Here is an 18,746-nt window from a genome sequence, read left to right on the forward strand (position 1 = left end):
GTTGTTATTGTAATTGTTATTGTTGTTGTATTATTGTTATTTATAATTTGTACAATTAACCTCCCTGTGGTTCGACCCCGGTCTTACCGGGTTATTTATTACTTCGACACTCCTGCACTTGGAAGAAGACATGAATCTTTTAGTCGTGTCAAGTGTGCAGTGAAACTTGAGAGAAACCTTTTAAAAAGAGTGTGCAATGACACTAGGAAGAAACCTTTATAAGAAGATTGTGCAATTACACTATAGAGAACCCTTTCTATTAAGAATGTGTAATTACATCAGAGAGAACCATTTTAAAGAGAGTGTGTAAGAGTCTAGAAGTCCTTATTGAAGATCTGTATATAAAAAATATATGTTAAAGAGATAATTATTTTAATTTAAAAATAAACTTACTTTCTATCAAGGATAATATATCCCAACGTGATTTGTTGAACTTTAGGGAGCCTTCTGATCCATCCTTTAGAGAGTGGTATTATAGCATTAGAAAGACTTTTGGTAAATCCTTTTCAAGGGTGGGGTTATCGCGAGTGCCAAGACCTGTTGAGATGGTAAAATTTGATTTTGCAACTAAGCGACCAACACAACCTAGGTGAGGGGGTTCCACTTGGTTGATAAGTTGTTAAAAGTTCGAATGAAAAGAAGTGCTCACAGTAACAGGTAGATTCATCAAGCGTTCTAGCTCGGGGGTGTCATGATTATGTGCTATGTAATGATTTTGAATTATTATTAGAAATAAACTGACAGCTTTTGATTAGTTTCTCATAAATAGCATCAATGATGATTCCCAAAAAATCTAAGTAGCTTAGGGAAAAGACTTAAGTCTTGGATAATCAATTAATTTTTTAGTTTTGACAATTTGATTCACTATTCCTAGACAAGGTAGCTGAAAGCGATTGATTGTTACTTGTAAAAGGTTTTTTTTGATGAATTTAGGGACTCTCTAATGATTAAGTTAATGACTTTTTAAGAAAAAATATAATAATATTACAGAGATACTCTAGAAATAAGTATGCAATGAAAAATGAAGATTTCAAATCTTTTATTTAAATGATTCATGATCTATTTATACCTTATTAGTCTTTTTATGAAGAAGATAGTGTAATACTTTCTTGATAATATTAAAGAGGGAAAATTTCTCTGACACATGTATTAATATTGATAGAAAATATTCTTGACATATATATTAATAAGAAAAAATATTCCTTACATATGTATTAATGTGGATGGAAATATGGTGGGCTCTAAATGAACTTTTACATATTATCTCTTATATAACATCAATATTGATGAAAACATGATAGTTTTTTACACACCTAATAGGTGCAAGGAGAATAAAATCTAAAATATAGTTGTGTCTAAAAAAGATGAGAACTTTCCTTATCTGAGCCTAAGAAAAGTTGAGTCCTTCTAATAACCAAGCTCTAAAAAAATGGGTCTTTTTATTAACGGAGCCCAAGAGAAGTTAGGTTTTATGAGATTTATTTGAGTTCTTAAATTTGAGTTTATTACTCACATGTTGTTTAGATAAATTATATAAGTAATATTGAGTTCTTAAATTTGAGTTTATTACTCGCATGTTTAGATAAATTATATAAGTAACACCTACATGTCTCAAGTTTTATGCTAGTTCGAGAATTATTATTTTTAATTATGGTAGTTTATAACTATTTTTTATATTATGTTAATTTTAAAAAAAAACCCAAAAATAAAAAACAAAAAACAAACCTTAATTTTGTTATTAATATATTACTCAATCATCAATTTCAACATAAAACCAAAACAAAATGACCAAACTAATCCTTCCAATTCCATATAAACATAAATAAAAATACTCAATTGAAAAGTATGTCCTCGCTGCGAGAACTGCTACGCTTACTTTAACACGTACTGTGAGCTTGATCAGTGGGCCTGGAATTGTAGTCTATGTGGAACCCTCAACGGACTCGACTCTGAAGCCATAGCGCGTTACTCGCATCCTCAGTCTTGCGCTGAGATGATGTCTTCTTTTATCGATCTCGAGTTGCCTAGTGAGTAGTTTGAATGATATTCTGTTTAATTTAGGGTTTTGAAGTTTGTAATCTGGTTTGGTTAGTGATTAGTGTTTGGTTTGTGTAGTGGAGGGATCGGACGAAGAAATGATGCAAGCCTGTCCGGTTTATGTTGCGGCGGTTGACTTGTCGTGTAAGAATTATTGATTTTCTCTAGTGGTATTAGTTTTTAGTTTTTTTAGTTAATTTTGTTATATGATTATATAATTGAAATTGAATTGATCTGTAGAATTTTCCGTTGCAGTAGTAATTTAGCAAACTCTTATGAAGTTCACAATAATAATTAGAGGTCGAATCAGAAAATTCACTTATAAAACTGTGCAAATGTTCTCAATTTTAGTCGTACTTGTGCAATGTATGAGCATTTATTTTATATATCAAAAAGGGTGGAAGATGGAAATGATAATCGAAATTGCTGTTTACTGTGCAAAATTAATCACATTGGAGGTGTTTGAATTGAAACCGGTGACTGTCCTGCATGTGAATTTGCAAAGTGGAATTGAAAACGCAGCAATGCAATATAGTGAATCGTTTGAATTTGATATTGTTTTGTTGCTGAATTGATTGGCATTCTATTGTGTTTGCTTCTACTCAAGTATTCATCTTTACTCTTTTTTTTTTCCTTTCTTTTTGCTTAGTTGTGATTTGAGCGTGTAGAGAATGAGAGCGCACATAGAGGGTAAAAGTGATAGCTGTTGAAGTTCTTTTGATTATCTCATACTATTCTGTAGGCTAAGATCTTTCTAATCTATGTTTTGATTTTTTCTAAGAGGTGACAGCTTTTGAATTTGTTGAGTTTGTCTGCAGCTTCAGAAGAATTTTTGGAGCTTACGAAAAGTGCATTGCAAGCAGCTTTGGAAGGTTGACCTTTTTCTTTTGTTAATGATATTTTTAGTTCAAAATAATACATTAGTTCTAACTGCATGGGTTATGTCCTTTAAGGGCGACTTATTGTTTTTATTTTGCTGCAGCTCTTGCTCCTGGTTCTCTATTTGGGCTTGCTACCTTTAGCCACAAAATGGGGTTGTATGATGTTCAAGGGCCCATTCCAGTTGTAAAGAATGTTTTTATTCCTCCTGATATGGAAGGAACCCTTCCAACTGAGCTCGAAGATGTCATGCCTTTGTCACAATTCTTGGCCCCTGTATGCTAGGCACACTGTTTTATGTTTTGGCATTTTTTATTTCATTTATTCATTTGTTGCTCTTGATAAAGCTAAATGGGAAAGAAGAAATCACTCATGTAACCAAACTGATGTTTAATAGAATGCATAGTTGAGTTAGCTTTATATTTTTCATCTTTTTATTGTCATTGAGTGGTTGTAATGTTCTCTAACGGGGTTGGCAGTTTAATTGCCAGGTTTTGCCTTACTTAATGTTGGCACCATCCTAAGTTCTGAGTTGTGCTGCAGGTAGAAACCTGTAAAGACCGTATTACTGCTGCACTTGACACTCTCAGACCAACAACCTCATGGGAGAGAACCACAGGTGCAGGACAAGGACTAGATGGAGTTCTAATGGGCGGGCGAGGTTTTGGTGTGGCAATGGAAGCGCTGTTCAAATACCTTGGGTCAGAATACGGAAATACATTTGCTTTAGGTACATGATGCATGGAGTTTGTCTTATAAAGGCATCCTTTGTCTTTTGTATATTGAAGATGTGCTCAAATGCTTGTCCTTTTTGTTATTGATTGCAGCTAGAGTTTTTGCTTTCATATCTGGTCCTCCTGATTATGGTGCTGGGCAATTAGATACAAGAAGGTATGGTGAACAATATGCTAGTAAAGGAGAGGATGCAGACAGGGCTTTGCTTCCAGAGCAGACTCCATTTTACAAAGATCTGGTAATCTCGTTGCCTTGAATTATATTCAAAATTGCAAGTTTTAGGAAATGTGAGCATTGACAAATATTTTTCAGGCTGCTGTGGCTGTCCAAGCAGGTGTTTGTGTGGACATATTTGCTGTAACAAATGAGTATACGGATCTGGCATCCCTCAAGTTTCTCAGTATTGAAAGTGGAGGCACATTGTTTCTCTATTCAAACACTGATGACTCAACACTTCCTCAGGATATGTGAGTACAGGTTACAATAGTAATTAGTATAAGATACATGAATTCCTAGCTCCTTTCTTGTTCTGTAACATCAATGAACTGGTAGCATAATTTTAATTGCAAAATGAGTGCAATGAACGTCTGGTGTTTGTTCTAAGATGTACAATTTTACATGTTTAACTAGTAAGACGAATAAATAATTTTTATGTAATAGATACTGGTCTATTGTTTTACTTGAAGATGTAAGTTTATAATCCATTTGTAGTGGTTCTATTATCCGCATGTGATTTTATGTGCTATCCTTTTGAAGGTATCGGATGCTTAGTCGACCATATGCTTTCGGTTGCATACTGCGATTGAGGACATCTTCTGAATTCAAACCTGGTCATTCTGTAAGTGATATTCATTTTAATTTGAGTTTGTTGAGCAGAGGGTACTATGTCTTTTATTTATGTGCTCTAAATATTTCCTGCAGTATGGACATTTCTTCCCAGATCCACAGTATGAGAACGTTCAACACATTATTTGCTGCGATTCTTTTGCCACATATGCTTATGACTTTGATTTTACAAGTGCTACTGGATTTTCCAGGTATCCATCTATTTCTGAGAGCCAATATAGATCTTTTGTTGGCTAAATGTCATTGGAACTTGACTAATGTATCAATCTGTATAGAAATATCTAGGAAAGTTCATTTAGATCCCATGAAATGATTTCATCGCAGTTTGTTGGGTTGAGTATGTTCAACTTCAAGCAAATACTATTGTAATCTGAATGGTATTGCCCTAACTGAATCTGGTGGACCTGCTTGGTGCAAACATCTCCTCATTTATTTATTTAGATAAGAGACATGACCAACTTACAATGTAAAAATGGATACAAGCTAAAAGCAACTGTCCTGTTCAAAAAAGGAAAAAAAAAGCGAAAATAATCGCTGTCAGAAGACATCTTGGAGTTCAACTATTAATCGGCAGTGATGTGGTGATATTAGATTTCTGTTTGGCCACTTATATTCAAAACTTATGAGTGCATCTTGTCATATCCATTGCAATATTATTTAATCTTATGCTGATAAGTCACATATTAACTGTTGAATGCCACCTGCTCCTTCTGTGGTCAACGATAAAGTCTATCAAGGAACAGTTCAGTCACTTTTCAGCTAGTTAAGGAGTAGAGGATTGCCCACTGTAGTTCATTGGTTTATTCAGTGTCTTAGATCTTTCAATTGAGTTGATGTTATCTCTCACAAAACTGGATTTACTCATGTGCAAACAAATATTTGGATTTGCTGGACGAGGATGGAGGATCGATATGTTCCTTATCTGCTGTAACTTGATATGGGAAGTTTCCAGTTGTTATTGCTCTTAAGATGGGACACTTTCATAAGATTCATGCGTTGCCTTCTCAAACTATCATGCTGACCGACAATTCCCTGGTTGGCTCGACTTGGTTATTAGGCCTCCTGTTTTTATTTATTCCACCTCACTCTTGCTCACTTCCTTTTGTATGCTTTTGTAACTCATCAAATGTTATTGAGTTTGTTTGAGTTTCTTTTCAGTAATTAAATTATAAATTGCACTTTGAAAGGTAATGGCTTCCTTATTTTTGCAGATATGCATCAGAACAACCAGTACTACAGATAGCATTTCAATACACAGTTGTTGAGCCTCCTGAGGAGCTCTCATCTCCAAGATTGGTTTCTGCTAGTAGGTATGACAAAGCTGATGTAGCTATTGAATATTTTGTTTTGGTATGAATGACCGGTCTTGCATAATATATTGTTGATGCGCCATAAGGTTCTTGCAAGCATTTTATTGCATTTTCATCACTCTTTGGACTAATCTTGGTTTGTTGTATGTTTATGCAGAGGCAAGCATTTGCTTAAACGTCGATTAAGAATCAGAACTTTGCAGTTTGGTACTGCTAGGAATATGAATGAACTTTATGACAATGTTGATTCTGAAGTTGTTCTATCAATACTTGTCCACAAGGTATCCCCCCATTTCTTGCATAATAACAATCTGTTGGAAGAAAAAAAAAAGTTTTTGATTCTGTTAGTGAACCTAGGGGTATTTAGTACCTTGGTCATAATCATAGCAGGCAATAAAATAAAGAAAACAGTGATCAACGTGAACCAAAATAATCAAACAATAAACAGGGCGTATGCAAGAGAGAAATGCTAATTTCTTATGTAATTCACCCCATCCTAAGGCCAGGTTGTAGTTTTGCTGTGTATGGCTTACTTCCTGAAAGAACTCTTAGCCAGTAATTTGCGCAACATGGGCAATCCTCCCCTATTCTCCCCCATTCCTGGCACGAGTATGATTTGCTCTGTTCTCTCTCAATAACAATGACTTTTCTCCTTAGGCTAATTGATTCTACATTTATTCATCATTGGTTAATTATGCAACTTGTTGACTCTAGGTTATATTAGCCTCTTTGGAGCAAGGAGTCCGGGAGGGCAGGATGTTGCTTCATGATTGGCTCGTAATCCTCACTGCTCAGTATAATGATGCCTCTAAAATTGTCCAGTTTAAGAATGGTGGTTCATTAACTGCTCAGGCAGATGTTGCATTTTCACAGTGCCCACAACTGCAGCCCTTGCCTCGCCTAGTTTTTGCTTTGCTTCGAAATCCTCTTCTTCGCTTCCATGAAGAAGGTGTTCATCCTGACTACCGGATATACCTCCAATGCCTTTTTAGGTACACCATGTTTACATTTGATTTGCTATATTTAATATGCCTGGGGATTGGGTTAGTGTTTTAGAAAACCCACAAGGAGGGAGGAGGTGGGGGTTTCTATTCAGCTGTTGAATTATTATTATGGCAATGTCAGAACTGAATTGAAAGCTGTGAACTATTGATGAGTTTAGAAGCACATGGAGACTGTATTTATTAGATAAACATAATGTCACAGAAAATGTCCAGTGGTCTTCTTCAACTGGACACCTTCCCCACCCCTGTTTTGGGGTGGAAGAATGTTGCAGATTTTTGTCTTAAAACCTAATTTGCATTTTGTATTTTATCATCCTTGGTGTCTATAACTGTTGTTTTTATTTTCGTGCATAAGGTCAAACTTTGTACTTCTATAATTTTTATTGCAATTAACTTTTCTTGTGGACAGCACTGTCGATTACCTTTCTCTTTGTTGATCATTCAATGGCTTTAGGGAGCAGGTGAACTTGGTAACTTCTCTTTAGAGGAGAGGTTGGCCATCAATTAGGCCATGCTCTGGCAACTTTAAATGTGTTCCTTGAGAATTAACCCTACTTTTCTTTTGTATGAGAAATTAGTAGTCTCACTTCTCTTAAACTTCTCTTGCTGCAGTGCACTGGAACCCAGTTCCCTTCAACGTGCTATATATCCACTATTGACATCATATTCTACACCAGATAAACAAGCTTATCCTCGCCACTCTTTGAGTCGTGCTGCACTGATTACCAGTGATAGTCCAATATTTTTCCTCGACGCATTTACAACTTTAATTGTGTTCTATTCTTCTACAGCAGACCCAGAACTTCCTTTTCCTCCACCCCAAGATTGTAAGTTGTTTTTATCATTTAGGTCTGCTTTTATGCAGAAGAAATTATTCTTCAAAGAATATCCTTGATTCTGTTTTTAAGATACAATGCACTCTTATCAGGTTTATTGAGGAGCACGATTAACAAACTGAAGCAAGAAAGGAGTATCACTCCGAAATTGATTTTTATCCGGGGAGGGCAGGATGATGCCTCTGCTTTTGAGAACTACCTCATTGAGGAACAGCATGTTGATGGTAGTGGCTTTGCTAGTGTCATGGGTTTTGTGTCTTTCCTTGAAGATGTAACCCAGAGCGTGTTGGAATACATGAAATAGAAGATGAGATTGGAACCTGCTCATGATTTACCAGGCACAGGAAGAGGCATGTCTACTGATTCATGGAAGAAAGGTGCATTTTTACACAATCCACTTGCAGGTCAGAACTCTGATTCGCCTATCAAGATTTGAAAGTGCTGTATCATCCTGGATTCAAATTGGTGGATTGTTGATTATCAATTGCCTACTTTAACCCGTTGGAAACTCCATTCAATCGCAAATTATATCAAGTCAAACTCTGGACTATACTCATCATCTTTATAATTCAAAATGGCAGTCATGGGAGATCTGTCCTACTTCTTGATTAGGTTATGAATACAGGTTAATCAAATTGTACTGTGAGTTGCTTTCTTCAAGGTTTTTCTTTGCCTTTTCCCCATCGTGTAGTAATTGGATCAGTCTGTCAGATTGAGAAAACAGTAGATAGATTTCCGGGAGTAATCATTTCAATTTGTTGACTCGGTTGCTCAAGATCATTGGGAGAGGAAAGAACTGTTCTGTTCAGAGACGGTTATGTGGGTAGGTGCACCTGTGTTATTCCAGGTCAACATGTATTTCTTTATACTACCAAATAAATTAGGATTAATTATCATTTAAAGACATTTCTTGATGGAGAAACCATGGCTTATCAGAATTTAATGCTTGGTTTTTAGTTGATTTAGTAATTAGAGCATTTTAAATCTCTCATTTTTTTATTTTTTATTTTAACATGAATGAGTTCTTACAAAATCTCTATCTTTGATGCAGGATTTGTAATTTCATAATACTTTTGAAGATTATTCTAATATAAAATAGAAGTCAGCATGGTAATTTAAATAACTACGACAGAAAAAATTGTTTCGATATTTAATTATCGGGTGGTGGTAATCCCACTTCATATTTATTACAAGTTTTATTCCTAGACTATATTATCTCCCATCTTTAAAACAATTAAAAAATATCTTATTTTTGACATCATCAAATTTTGGAAAAATTATTATTTTCTAATTATTGAGCTTCAAAATCAATTCAAATAAAAAACAATAAGCATATAACTAAAGCCTTCAGAATCTTAATCATTACATTATATTTTTTAAAATAAATATTTTATAGGTAGATAATATTTATAAGCACAAAAGAAGATTAAAATGAAGGAATTGAATTTAGTGATAGGTAGTGATTAAGGAATTCAAAATGTAAATATCCTAAGAGAACAATATCTTGTTTGTTAGCTAAATTTCTACATATAAATGTAATGCTAACATTTAATACCATGAAAATCTTAATGATAATTATAGATGGTTGCATGGCTGAAATTTGTAGAAGCTAACATTTAATATAATTGTCGTGAAACTTTATGGTAATGCTAACATTTAATATCATTATTGTGATAATTATTGTGAAATTTTACGGACATGCTATGAACAGAATGCTAGCCATAAAAGTGAGGAAGAGTTAAGGTCCTAGGACGCCACCTCTTTCTTAGAAGCTGGTTCTGTTGCAGCGTCGTCTGGAGGCGAGCCGCCTCCTCTGATTGGATTTCTTCATCTACAACGATGGCTGTAAATTGTAGAGGAAGACATGGTCACAAAGTCTGCATAGGTGGAAGGGAATGGAGTTTTGTTAAAACGCATGATGCTGAAGGGAATAGAGACGAGTCCTGGTCCAAAACATCTTTAAAAAGACTACAATATCAACTAATGAAAGCATAAAGGCAATTCCGCAGGTCCGAACCTCTCCTATGCTATTAGGTTTTAGCTTTGAAATTGTTAATATTGATGTTCGTTGTAGATTGATTTACTTATTGTTAATTTTAAAATTTATAAAAATTAATTGAGGTATATATAAATTAACTAAAATACTAGTAAAATAAAAAAAATACTCAATCAATCAGAAATTTATTTACTTGATTGTTAATTTTAAAATTTATAAAAATTAATTAAGGTATGTATAAGTTAACTAAAACACCACTTGTAAATAAAAAAAATAAATTCAATCAGCAGAGTGTTTTTAAGCATATAAAAATAGCAAGAAATTTTTACTCTGTAGAAGCATTCAGCAATAGATTAACATTGCAACTTAGCAAGGAAACCATGAGATGCACCGAGTATCTCTTATCATAGCCTTGGTAGCTTTGAGCGACAAAGAGCAAGCATGGTCACACACTTTATTTCCTAGATATTGAAGGATTTGCCATTTCTAATTAAATTGTGCTAAAAGAAAGATGGAAATTGCTTGTTATGGCTAGTTGGAACTGTATTGAAATCCGTGGTGATATTAGTGAATATATTTTGTAGTTAATTGATTAATTATATATAATACTGATTTTATTTATATACAATATATTTATTATTAATATTTTTTTTATTTTTAATATTCAATTATATTTGACAAATAAATCTAACATTTGATTAATAAAATTAAAGTAAAGGTAAATTTTATATAACAAAAATACCAAATATTTAATTCTATTTTATCTAAAATTATGATTTATATTTAAGCTAACTTATTAGAAAACCTAAAAGGATTTGTGCACAAGAACCATTGGTTAAAAATTAAAATATAATAATTAATAAGATATAACTTAATTGAAACTACATTTTATAAATTGAGAATTATGATGTAATTAATATAGAGAATTATAATTCTAGATCTAAAACAAAAAATCAAATAAAAACTTGATTGAATAAATTTATAAAATTATTCTAAAATAATGAATTTTATCATTTACATATTCCTTAACTTATTAACCCTTTACTTTCTTTTATAAAGTATTGATGAGTCCTTCCATGTTATTACTTTACCTACTAGCAATTAAATTTCTCATCTCCAAGTAAGGTATTCATACTCTTAATATCATGCTCTCTCTCTCACACACACAGCCACCCCACCCACACACACACACCGTTTCTCATCATAAGATCATCACACACACACAGCATTTCTCAACATAAAATCATTCTTGTCAATAATCACAACCATGAAACTTACATTTCTATTTCCCAACTTGGCTGATTAGACCAATTTATTTTCTTTAAATTTTCCCAGGTTATTTGATTCTTAACTATCCTTCTTATTCTCATTTACACAAATTTCATGTTATTCATCATCACTTGTCCATACCCTTATCTTCCTACCTTCAACTCATGCTTGGAAGTGCACTAACAATTCCAATTAAATGAACAATAACAACTCATGTTCTTCCATCATTATCATAACAACAATTTCATACAACTAGCTACAATCCATAAGGATTTTCATCAAATAATCAAGTTCCCTTGGATCACTCTTAAGGCCGACCCTAACAAGTCCCATTCTCCATGTTCTTTCTTTCAATTTGTTACATTTCTTTCATCTCATTTACACACACACACACACACAACCTACTCATAATCCATTTAATCTTTCTTTCTCAACATTACACACTAAAATCTCATTCTAACATTTCAAAATGTCCATTCTTTTTCATACACAATAACATGTAGTTGTCCATTTAACAAAACCCATCCTTAGTACATCATTTCATTTACATAACTCACCTCAACACTTCCCATTACAAGCTTTAGCCCAAACTTCTAACCCTACTCAGTGAGTGAAAGATTGTTTCATGACAGAGTTCATCCATCCTATATCCGCCTGGAAGACTTTAATCACAGCAATGTTCTAAAATATTCAGTTGTAATTATAAAAACCATATCTGTCTCGAAGACCAATCAGTCAGAATGAAAGCACTGCACGTGCTCAACCTCAGGTGCCTCCCACCAATCAGATTGCCACGTATGAAACAAAACAAAAATTACAGTCAACCTCTGTGGATGGGTTATACAAATTAAGGGTGTGATCAAATTAAACTTGAATGCAGATTTCCTAATCCTGACCTTGATAATGCCAAAACAGCAGCCAACATGAAACAGTGATCTAGCCAAGGAACAAACTACAATGGCGCAGGGAACCTATTCCTGAGAGCACAACGAACAAAAAGCAAGCTTGCAGATTCAATGAGAGCAAACCAAAAAAGCATGGAAAGAAAAACCAAGCCGAGCCAAACAAAAAGAAGAGCAGAAGCAAGGGAAGAAGCAGGTCCAGGAGAAACAGTGGGAGACAACAGAAGCAGAAAAGAAAGAAAAAAAAGGAATAGGAATGGGGAAAAAAGCCAAGATAAAGTGAGCCTGAAATAACCCACACCCCAGACCTAAAAGAAAAGAAGTGAAAGCATGTGGAGCACTGGAGGAACTGTATCATGGCAGTCTAAGAATTTAATAAAACAGAGCATGAAGCGACAACAAAGCAAGCAGAGGTCCATAAAAAAAGTTAAGATGAAGGAAACCAAACCAGAATGGTAGGGATACCAACTAACCCGTTAACAACCGAACAAGATTAGAGGTTCAATGAAGGGCAAGAGGAACTAAAATCCTCGAACCAATCCGAAAATCAGCCGCTCTCCCAATGCCGCTGAAGGAGGAAGGGCCAGCCAAGTGGGCTTCGCACTTAATGCATCATCATGATTATAGGCCATCTCTCCCAAGCCAACACCCACAACGAATCATAGTCGAGTGCAGCCAGATGAAATCAATAGCCTCCTGGAAACCCAGGCCGCCGTCACTGGAGCCCCAGCAGACGCAAAGAAAACGAAGGACAGAGCATGAGAAAACCAAGCGAATGAGTTCCACACAACCCAGCTGGACCTAAGCACTCGTAGAGGTCGAAGAACAAAGAGAAGCCCAGAGAAGACACAGGCATCCCAAGCCGAAAGCCCCCAGGCCCGAAAACTAACTTCTATATTTTTTATATTTTAAAAGCACATCCTTTAAGTTTAAACAGTATAATGTATTTATAAGAATAAAATCTTTCGATTAATATAAATTATAAAAAGTTTAATAAATAAAAGGAACCTCTTAATCATTAATCCACCGCACCATTTTTTTTTTATAAATAAAGAGCCAAAGCCAAAAGAATCCTTTAATCATTTACTTAGGGTTTGTTTTCCCTTTAAATCCTGAAAAATAGAATCGAAAACTCTCCCTCTCGCTCTTAGCTTCAAGTTGTTCAGCAACAATCATAGCAGACAGAAATCCTCTCCTCTCCTCTCCTCTGCGGTACGTTCTTGAAGCTAATTACGTTTCACTTCATCGTGTCTTTTGGGTTTTTTTTTTTTTTTTGAGTTACTGTTAGTTTCCCTTAACAAGTTTAAATATCTGGTCATGAGCTGTTCATTTTGAACTGAAACCGTAAAAAATAACACATAAAAATCAGTTAATGATGCGATAATTTTTTATTTTTATCTAAATGCATCATTATAGATTTGTTAGTAAGGAGCCGAAGAACGTAATGCAAAAAGGTTAAGAGCAGAGCCAAAGCTTTGACTAAGGTTTAGCCAACCTGGAAAAAAGCTGGGATTTGGCAACTTACCCTATCAAGCTTCGTCGGGGTCTGGTTCTCGTGGGTTGCTTGATTAACTTGATATTACCCTTCTGGTTCTCCGTGTCATAGCTGTATTTGATAGTTTTAGATTTCTAATTAGGTAGGTCATGTCTGGAAGAATCTGACGCTTGGGGTGGTACTTGAACTACGAGTTTGTGGTCCATGAAATTCTTTTGCTTCCGACTTGATAAATGCCTAGCCAAGATGTTATATGTGTTTTAATTGAGCGTAGCCTGATTTTGGTGTTCTTAGAGGAAAATGAGAAGCGAAACTAGAATGGTAAAACGAGGTAATATATTTTTTTAAGAAGCTTGGTTGTTGAGAAAGCTGAATTTTTGATATGTAAGTTTTAAAGCAATGTTAATGGCACACTAAAACGTGTAGATCTTGTCTGCATCAAATGTGCATATGGTCTGTATCTTATAAGGATCTTCCATCTTTTTAAAGTTTGGTATGAAGGGTTCTTTTTAGTTTGGAAAGTGTGTACTGGTTATTAAAAACTTATGTATAATATCCATCTCAATTGGTATGTTTAGTTTGATGTGTCACCTTGAATTGTTGCAGGAAGGTGGACAGACTGGTATGTTAGTTTGGAACTCATATTTGTTTGTGAGATTGGATCATGTTGTGGCTTGATCACCTTTTTGTTAAATCTGACCCTTTCCACTTTTCTCTGAATAACTTGATAAAGGAATCTACAAGCTAAAATCTTAATTCTTATATTTCTGAAATGCAACCTCTGGAATGAAGCCCCTTCATGCTTAAACTAATGCTTCCTATTCCAGGACATAGGTTGCATCACCTTCCTAAGCTACATTATTTTCTTTCAGAAATCTCTTTTGCCTATCTCTGTTACTACTGCAACTAATTTTATCTTAAATCCTTTATTAGAAGTCTTTCACGTTGCAACCACCTTCAAACTTATGACACAATTTCTATTCAGATTCATGACCTGGAACTCCTTTTGGCCTTTCATTTTGTTTCCTCCTTTCAATATGTGTATATATCCCATGAATTCTTGTGGCCTCTGTACCCTCTTCACAGTTGCCTTGCAAGCTTGTGAACTTAGATATATAAGATGCCAAGTACAAAAGGAAATGCATCTGCAGCTGCTGAGGAAGCAGAATCTGAAAAGCCGGTTGAGTCCGATGAGAAAGTTGATTTTGATGAAGACTATGATCCTGAGGAAATGTTGGATGAGGAGGTTGAGTATGAAGTAGAGGAAATAGTGGAAGAAGTTGAAGAAGAGGAAATAGTGGAAGAGGAAGTGGAGGTGGAGGAAGAAGAGGAGGAAAATGCTAGTAATGCTAATGGGGCTGATATCCAAAGTAGCCATCAAGGTGACAAGGCAAAGGTTGAAGATGAGAATGAGAAGAAAAAACATGCTGAGCTTCTTGCCCGTCCTCCTCATGGTTCTGAAGTATATATTGGTGGTGTTCCTAATGATGCTTCTGAGGAGGACTTGAAGGATTTTTGTGAGTCTGTTGGAGAAGTTACAGAGGTAAGCTCTACTTCAATTTATGAAGTATCTGTCTATATATTGCCGTAAAGGTGAAGACCCTGAACAAATTTTATGACCACAGGTACGTATGATGAAAGGAAAAGATTCAAGTGACAACAAGGGCTTTGCATTTGTGACTTTTAGAAGTGTTGATTTGGCTACTAAAGCAATTGGTGAGCTGAATAATACTGAATTCAAGGTGAATGTCCTCACTTTTCTTTGTTTGTGGGAATTGTGTTTGTGCTTGTTTAAAGTATGCTGCTTCATGTGTTGATATTTCTCTCACATTCAGGGTAAAAGAATCAAATGCTCAACATCTCAAGCAAAGCACCGGTTGTTCCTTAGCAACATTCCTAGAAGTTGGGGGGAGGAAGATCTTAGCAAGTTTGTGACTGAGGTTGGGCCTGGTACAACCAATGTGCAATTGGTTAAGGTTAGTGAAGTTAATATTCTACTTGATTGTTGATATTTTAAGGTGTTTGTTGTTCTTCTCTTATTTATTTATTTATTTATTTATTATAATCTGGTTAGCAGATGCAATTTACTCATTGGTTATAACAATTGGTCACAGGAGAAGAGCTCAGGCAATAACAGGGGCTATGCTTTTGTTGAGTACTACAATAATGCTTGCGCTGAATATTCGAGGCAGAAGATGATAGATCCTAAATTTAAGCTGGGTGATAATGCCCCTAGTGTGAGCTGGGCTGACCCTAAAAATGCTGACTCTTCCACGTCTTCACAGGTCTTGTAATAAATTTCAATTGATTAACCATCTTCATGATCTGGTTTCTTTAGATCTGGTTGTCCTTGGTTATGCTATGAGATGTCTTTTGCTCTGCAATTCAATCCAGCTTCTATTTTACAGGTTAAGGCAATATATGTGAAGAATTTACCAAAGACTGTTACCCAAGATCAGTTGAAGAAGCTATTTGAACGACATGGAAAAATCACAAAAGTGGTTTTGCCTCCAGCAAAATCTGGACAGGAGAAAAATAGAATTGGTTTTGTGCATTTTGCTGAGAGGTCTAGTGCTATGAAAGCTCTGAAAGATACTGAAAAATATGAACTAAATGGTGATCACTGATTTATCCATCTTATATGCATTTGTTATTTGAATGTAAGTGAAGTTATTCATGCTGGTTTGTTTTGTTGTGATTTTTAGGCCAATGTGTCGAGTGTGCACTTGCAAAACCTCAGTCAGAGCAGAAGCCTGCTGGAGGGTCAAACTTGCAGAGGACTGGTTTGTTACCAGGTTACCCACCTGGTGTTGGTTATGGTATGATGGGGAGTGCCTATGGTGCTCTTGGTGCAGGATATGTTGCAACAGGCTTTACACAGGTCAGAAGATACGACTGTGTGTTTCTCTTCACTATTGTACACTTTGTAATCTTATTTTGAACTGCTTGGTCTGGATGGTTATTATCATTGTATATTTTGCATATAAACCATTTTGGATTTAGCTTTAATGTGCAAGGGGATTACCTAATAGCTTTTCTAGTAATTTTAAGCTTTGGCTTTATGATATATACGCATGAAGATTAACTGATCTATCTTTTTTGTTTGTTTTTACATGCTATGATTTGAAAGAATTGTAATATTTTAAGCTTTTTCTAATCGCTTTAAATTTAAGGGTTTTTTTTTTTTTCCCATGTATGCGCATGTGATTGAATTTCAACGACTTGGCCATGAAATTCAGTTTCCAAGCTATTCGAATGGGATGGCTTGCAATTGTAGATTAGAATCTTCCAAGTATCCAACTTTAGGAGGGAGAGGCCATAGACTAATAATGCCAATTCTTATTGGTGCAGAGTAATTCAGGCACTTGATTTTTTCACCTTCTGTCACCTCCTCCATTCTAGTTTGTTTTATTCATATTTGAGTTTCAAACTTTTGGTCAATAAGCTAACTCAAGAAGATGAAATGAAATTTATGCTGTTTGCTCATTAGAAGCTATAGAATGCTGGGATGGCAGATTTTCTTAGTACAATTCATTTATTTGTTTCTTCTTTGTTAGAACTTGAACTCTGGAGTTCCTAACTTTCAGCCACTATTAAATTCGTCATTTTCTTTCCCCCCATTTTGCAGCCATTGATCTATGGAAGTGGACCAGCCCCTGCTGGCATGGCAATGATGCCGATGCTTCTACCTGATGGGCAGTTCGGATATGTCCTGTAAGCTGACTGTAGATCCTTTAACCTTTTTATTTATTTATTTTAGCTCCAAATGGAGGGTTGGGGATCCCCCATCAAACTTGTCATTTATGTGGGATTCAAGGAAGGGAAAACAGGGGAAAAAAAAAAAGGGGTTTCAACTTGCTACGTTATACCCCCTTCCCTCAGGCATTCGTGTATTGAAGGAGAAAATGAAGGGAGAAAAAAGCTGCAGTTAGCGTAATCAACAATGAGGATATAGTTGGTGTATTGATTTCTTCATAGTCCAAATTAAGGATAGCGCCTGATATTTATGTCTTACCCCCATTGTTTCCTGGCAACATGAATCTTTTCTATTCCATTATATCATAATGTTGGTGGAACCCCTCCCCAGATCCATTTTTTTTTTCTGACACTGTAGGCTTGAGTACATTACATGGCTCAAACTAATGCTTAATAGTCCAACCGATCCTTGAGCTTGCCACATAAATGTTAGATATACCTGCTATAGTAAATATTGGTTCACGAAGAAAATTAGCTTACTACTTAATTGTAAATGCCTGAGGACTAAGCCTTTCTGTTTCTTTGCAGGCAACAGCCAGGAGTACAGCTACACTCCCCAACTTCATATCAAAGAAATGATAGTAGGAGTGGAAGTGGACGTGGCAACAAAATGGTTGGCAGTTCAAGTAGGGGCAGACAGCGCAGTGATGCCAGCCATGGTCGCAGATTTCGTCCGTACTAATTGCTTTTGCCACATACTTGTTGATTTCACTGAAGAAGAAAGTACTATTCGACAGTGTCAAACTCTTAGCATTTATTTATTTTCCGTCTTGTTTTTGTAGTGTAATTGAGCTGATTTTTGTGAGTTTTTACACGTACATCTATATTGAAAACTTGTGTACATTTGTTCTTTGCGAGGTTGATAGTACGCGGTCAGGTTTGCATTACATTTGCTTCTTGTTAATGTTGCGTACGTCCTCGCGCTGGCAACTTGTTATAATCACTTTCGCCTTTTCTTCTGAGAAAAGCATGGATCTGTGTTTTTCATGGCAGAAAATGGCCAATGAAACTTCCACCTAGCAAAACGTTCCTCCACTATCCACACGCCAAACACAGAGCTGAAGGGATTATAACCATAACAGGTCGTACCCGTGTATGCGAGCCATGACCATCCCTTCACATTGCCGTGAAAATCAACTGAGACAAGGCAAGGTTCTACATCGAGCAAGCAGTGACATGATATTCCATTTTCTTTTTCACAAAAAGAGAAGGCAATGGAGCCTACAGATGAGTTCTCTAGCAAGCACAAGAGGAAAGAAATAAGAGTAAGAGTTGTTTTCAGGCTATGAAGTGCAGATGCTGGTACGCTGTCAGTTAAGATAGATTAGGATTTCGAGCAGCAGGTAAGAATTATGTTGCTCGAACATTATCATGGAGCATCATTTTTTTTTTAGTGGTGTCCCTTTTCTTTGGTGTGCTTTTACCTCCACTTTTCTTCGATGACTCTTCCGTGTTCCTCTTCTTCTGCACCTCTTTGGTCTCTGATGATCCTATCTTCTTTCCACCGCTTAAATTATACAGCAGCACAGAAAACATATGAATTCTTTGTCAGAAAGTTTTTATGACATCCTTCTTGCAATTCTATAGAACTCCATCAGTTATCTCGCACTATAGAAATCTCTGGATCCAGACGAACACCTTCGCCATCTAATTGATCACACCAGACCTGTATATGCCATGA

At 35.6% G+C, this 18,746-nt stretch overlaps 2 protein-coding genes and 1 long non-coding RNA gene across 7 annotated transcripts in view; 2 read left to right on the forward strand and 1 right to left on the reverse strand.

The window, feature by feature from the left end:
- LOC105119084 (protein transport protein SEC24-like) overlaps positions 1–8,601 on the forward strand; it is an 11,681-nt gene extending 3,080 nt beyond the window's left edge. Inside the window, exons 2-15 of the mRNA XM_011017185.1 lie at positions 1,845–2,027; positions 2,116–2,181; positions 2,856–2,909; positions 3,020–3,192; positions 3,460–3,646; positions 3,744–3,889; positions 3,964–4,118; positions 4,408–4,489; positions 4,573–4,688; positions 5,709–5,807; positions 5,965–6,088; positions 6,522–6,799; positions 7,424–7,638; positions 7,740–8,601. Of these exons, the coding sequence (XP_011015487.1) occupies positions 1,845–2,027; positions 2,116–2,181; positions 2,856–2,909; positions 3,020–3,192; positions 3,460–3,646; positions 3,744–3,889; positions 3,964–4,118; positions 4,408–4,489; positions 4,573–4,688; positions 5,709–5,807; positions 5,965–6,088; positions 6,522–6,799; positions 7,424–7,638; positions 7,740–7,951 (2,090 nt within the window). The 3' untranslated portion in view covers positions 7,952–8,601. The remainder of the gene's footprint in view (positions 1–1,844; positions 2,028–2,115; positions 2,182–2,855; positions 2,910–3,019; positions 3,193–3,459; positions 3,647–3,743; positions 3,890–3,963; positions 4,119–4,407; positions 4,490–4,572; positions 4,689–5,708; positions 5,808–5,964; positions 6,089–6,521; positions 6,800–7,423; positions 7,639–7,739) is intronic.
- A 2,726-nt stretch (positions 8,602–11,327) lies between these two features.
- On the reverse strand, positions 11,328–12,782 carry LOC105112731 (uncharacterized). The gene is made up of 2 exons (XR_839818.1): positions 12,288–12,782; positions 11,328–11,889 (listed from the first exon to the last, which is right to left on the reverse strand). It is a non-coding gene; the product is annotated as an uncharacterized LOC105112731 (long non-coding RNA).
- A 76-nt stretch (positions 12,783–12,858) lies between these two features.
- On the forward strand, positions 12,859–17,954 carry LOC105112735 (nucleolin-like). 5 transcript variants are annotated; one of them, XM_011008557.1, is made up of 10 exons: positions 12,859–13,026; positions 13,916–13,931; positions 14,396–14,852; positions 14,935–15,051; positions 15,145–15,285; positions 15,424–15,594; positions 15,718–15,925; positions 16,015–16,190; positions 16,938–17,023; positions 17,594–17,954. In XM_011008557.1, the coding sequence occupies exons 3-10, from the start codon at positions 14,430–14,432 to the stop codon at positions 17,745–17,747; spliced, it is 1,476 nt and encodes a 491-aa protein (XP_011006859.1). In that variant the 5' UTR covers positions 12,859–13,026; positions 13,916–13,931; positions 14,396–14,429; the 3' UTR covers positions 17,748–17,954. The 5 variants fall into 5 exon arrangements, with proteins under 5 accessions (XP_011006859.1, XP_011006881.1, XP_011006875.1 ...); XM_011008579.1 differs by having other exon boundaries at positions 14,461–14,852; XM_011008573.1 differs by lacking the exon at positions 13,916–13,931.
- The last annotated feature ends 792 nt before the right edge of the window (positions 17,955–18,746 follow it).

This window comes from Populus euphratica, unplaced genomic scaffold, assembly GCF_000495115.2.
Source record: "Populus euphratica unplaced genomic scaffold, PopEup_1.0 scaffold5.1, whole genome shotgun sequence".
Classification (NCBI taxonomy): Eukaryota; Viridiplantae; Streptophyta; class Magnoliopsida; order Malpighiales; family Salicaceae; genus Populus; species Populus euphratica.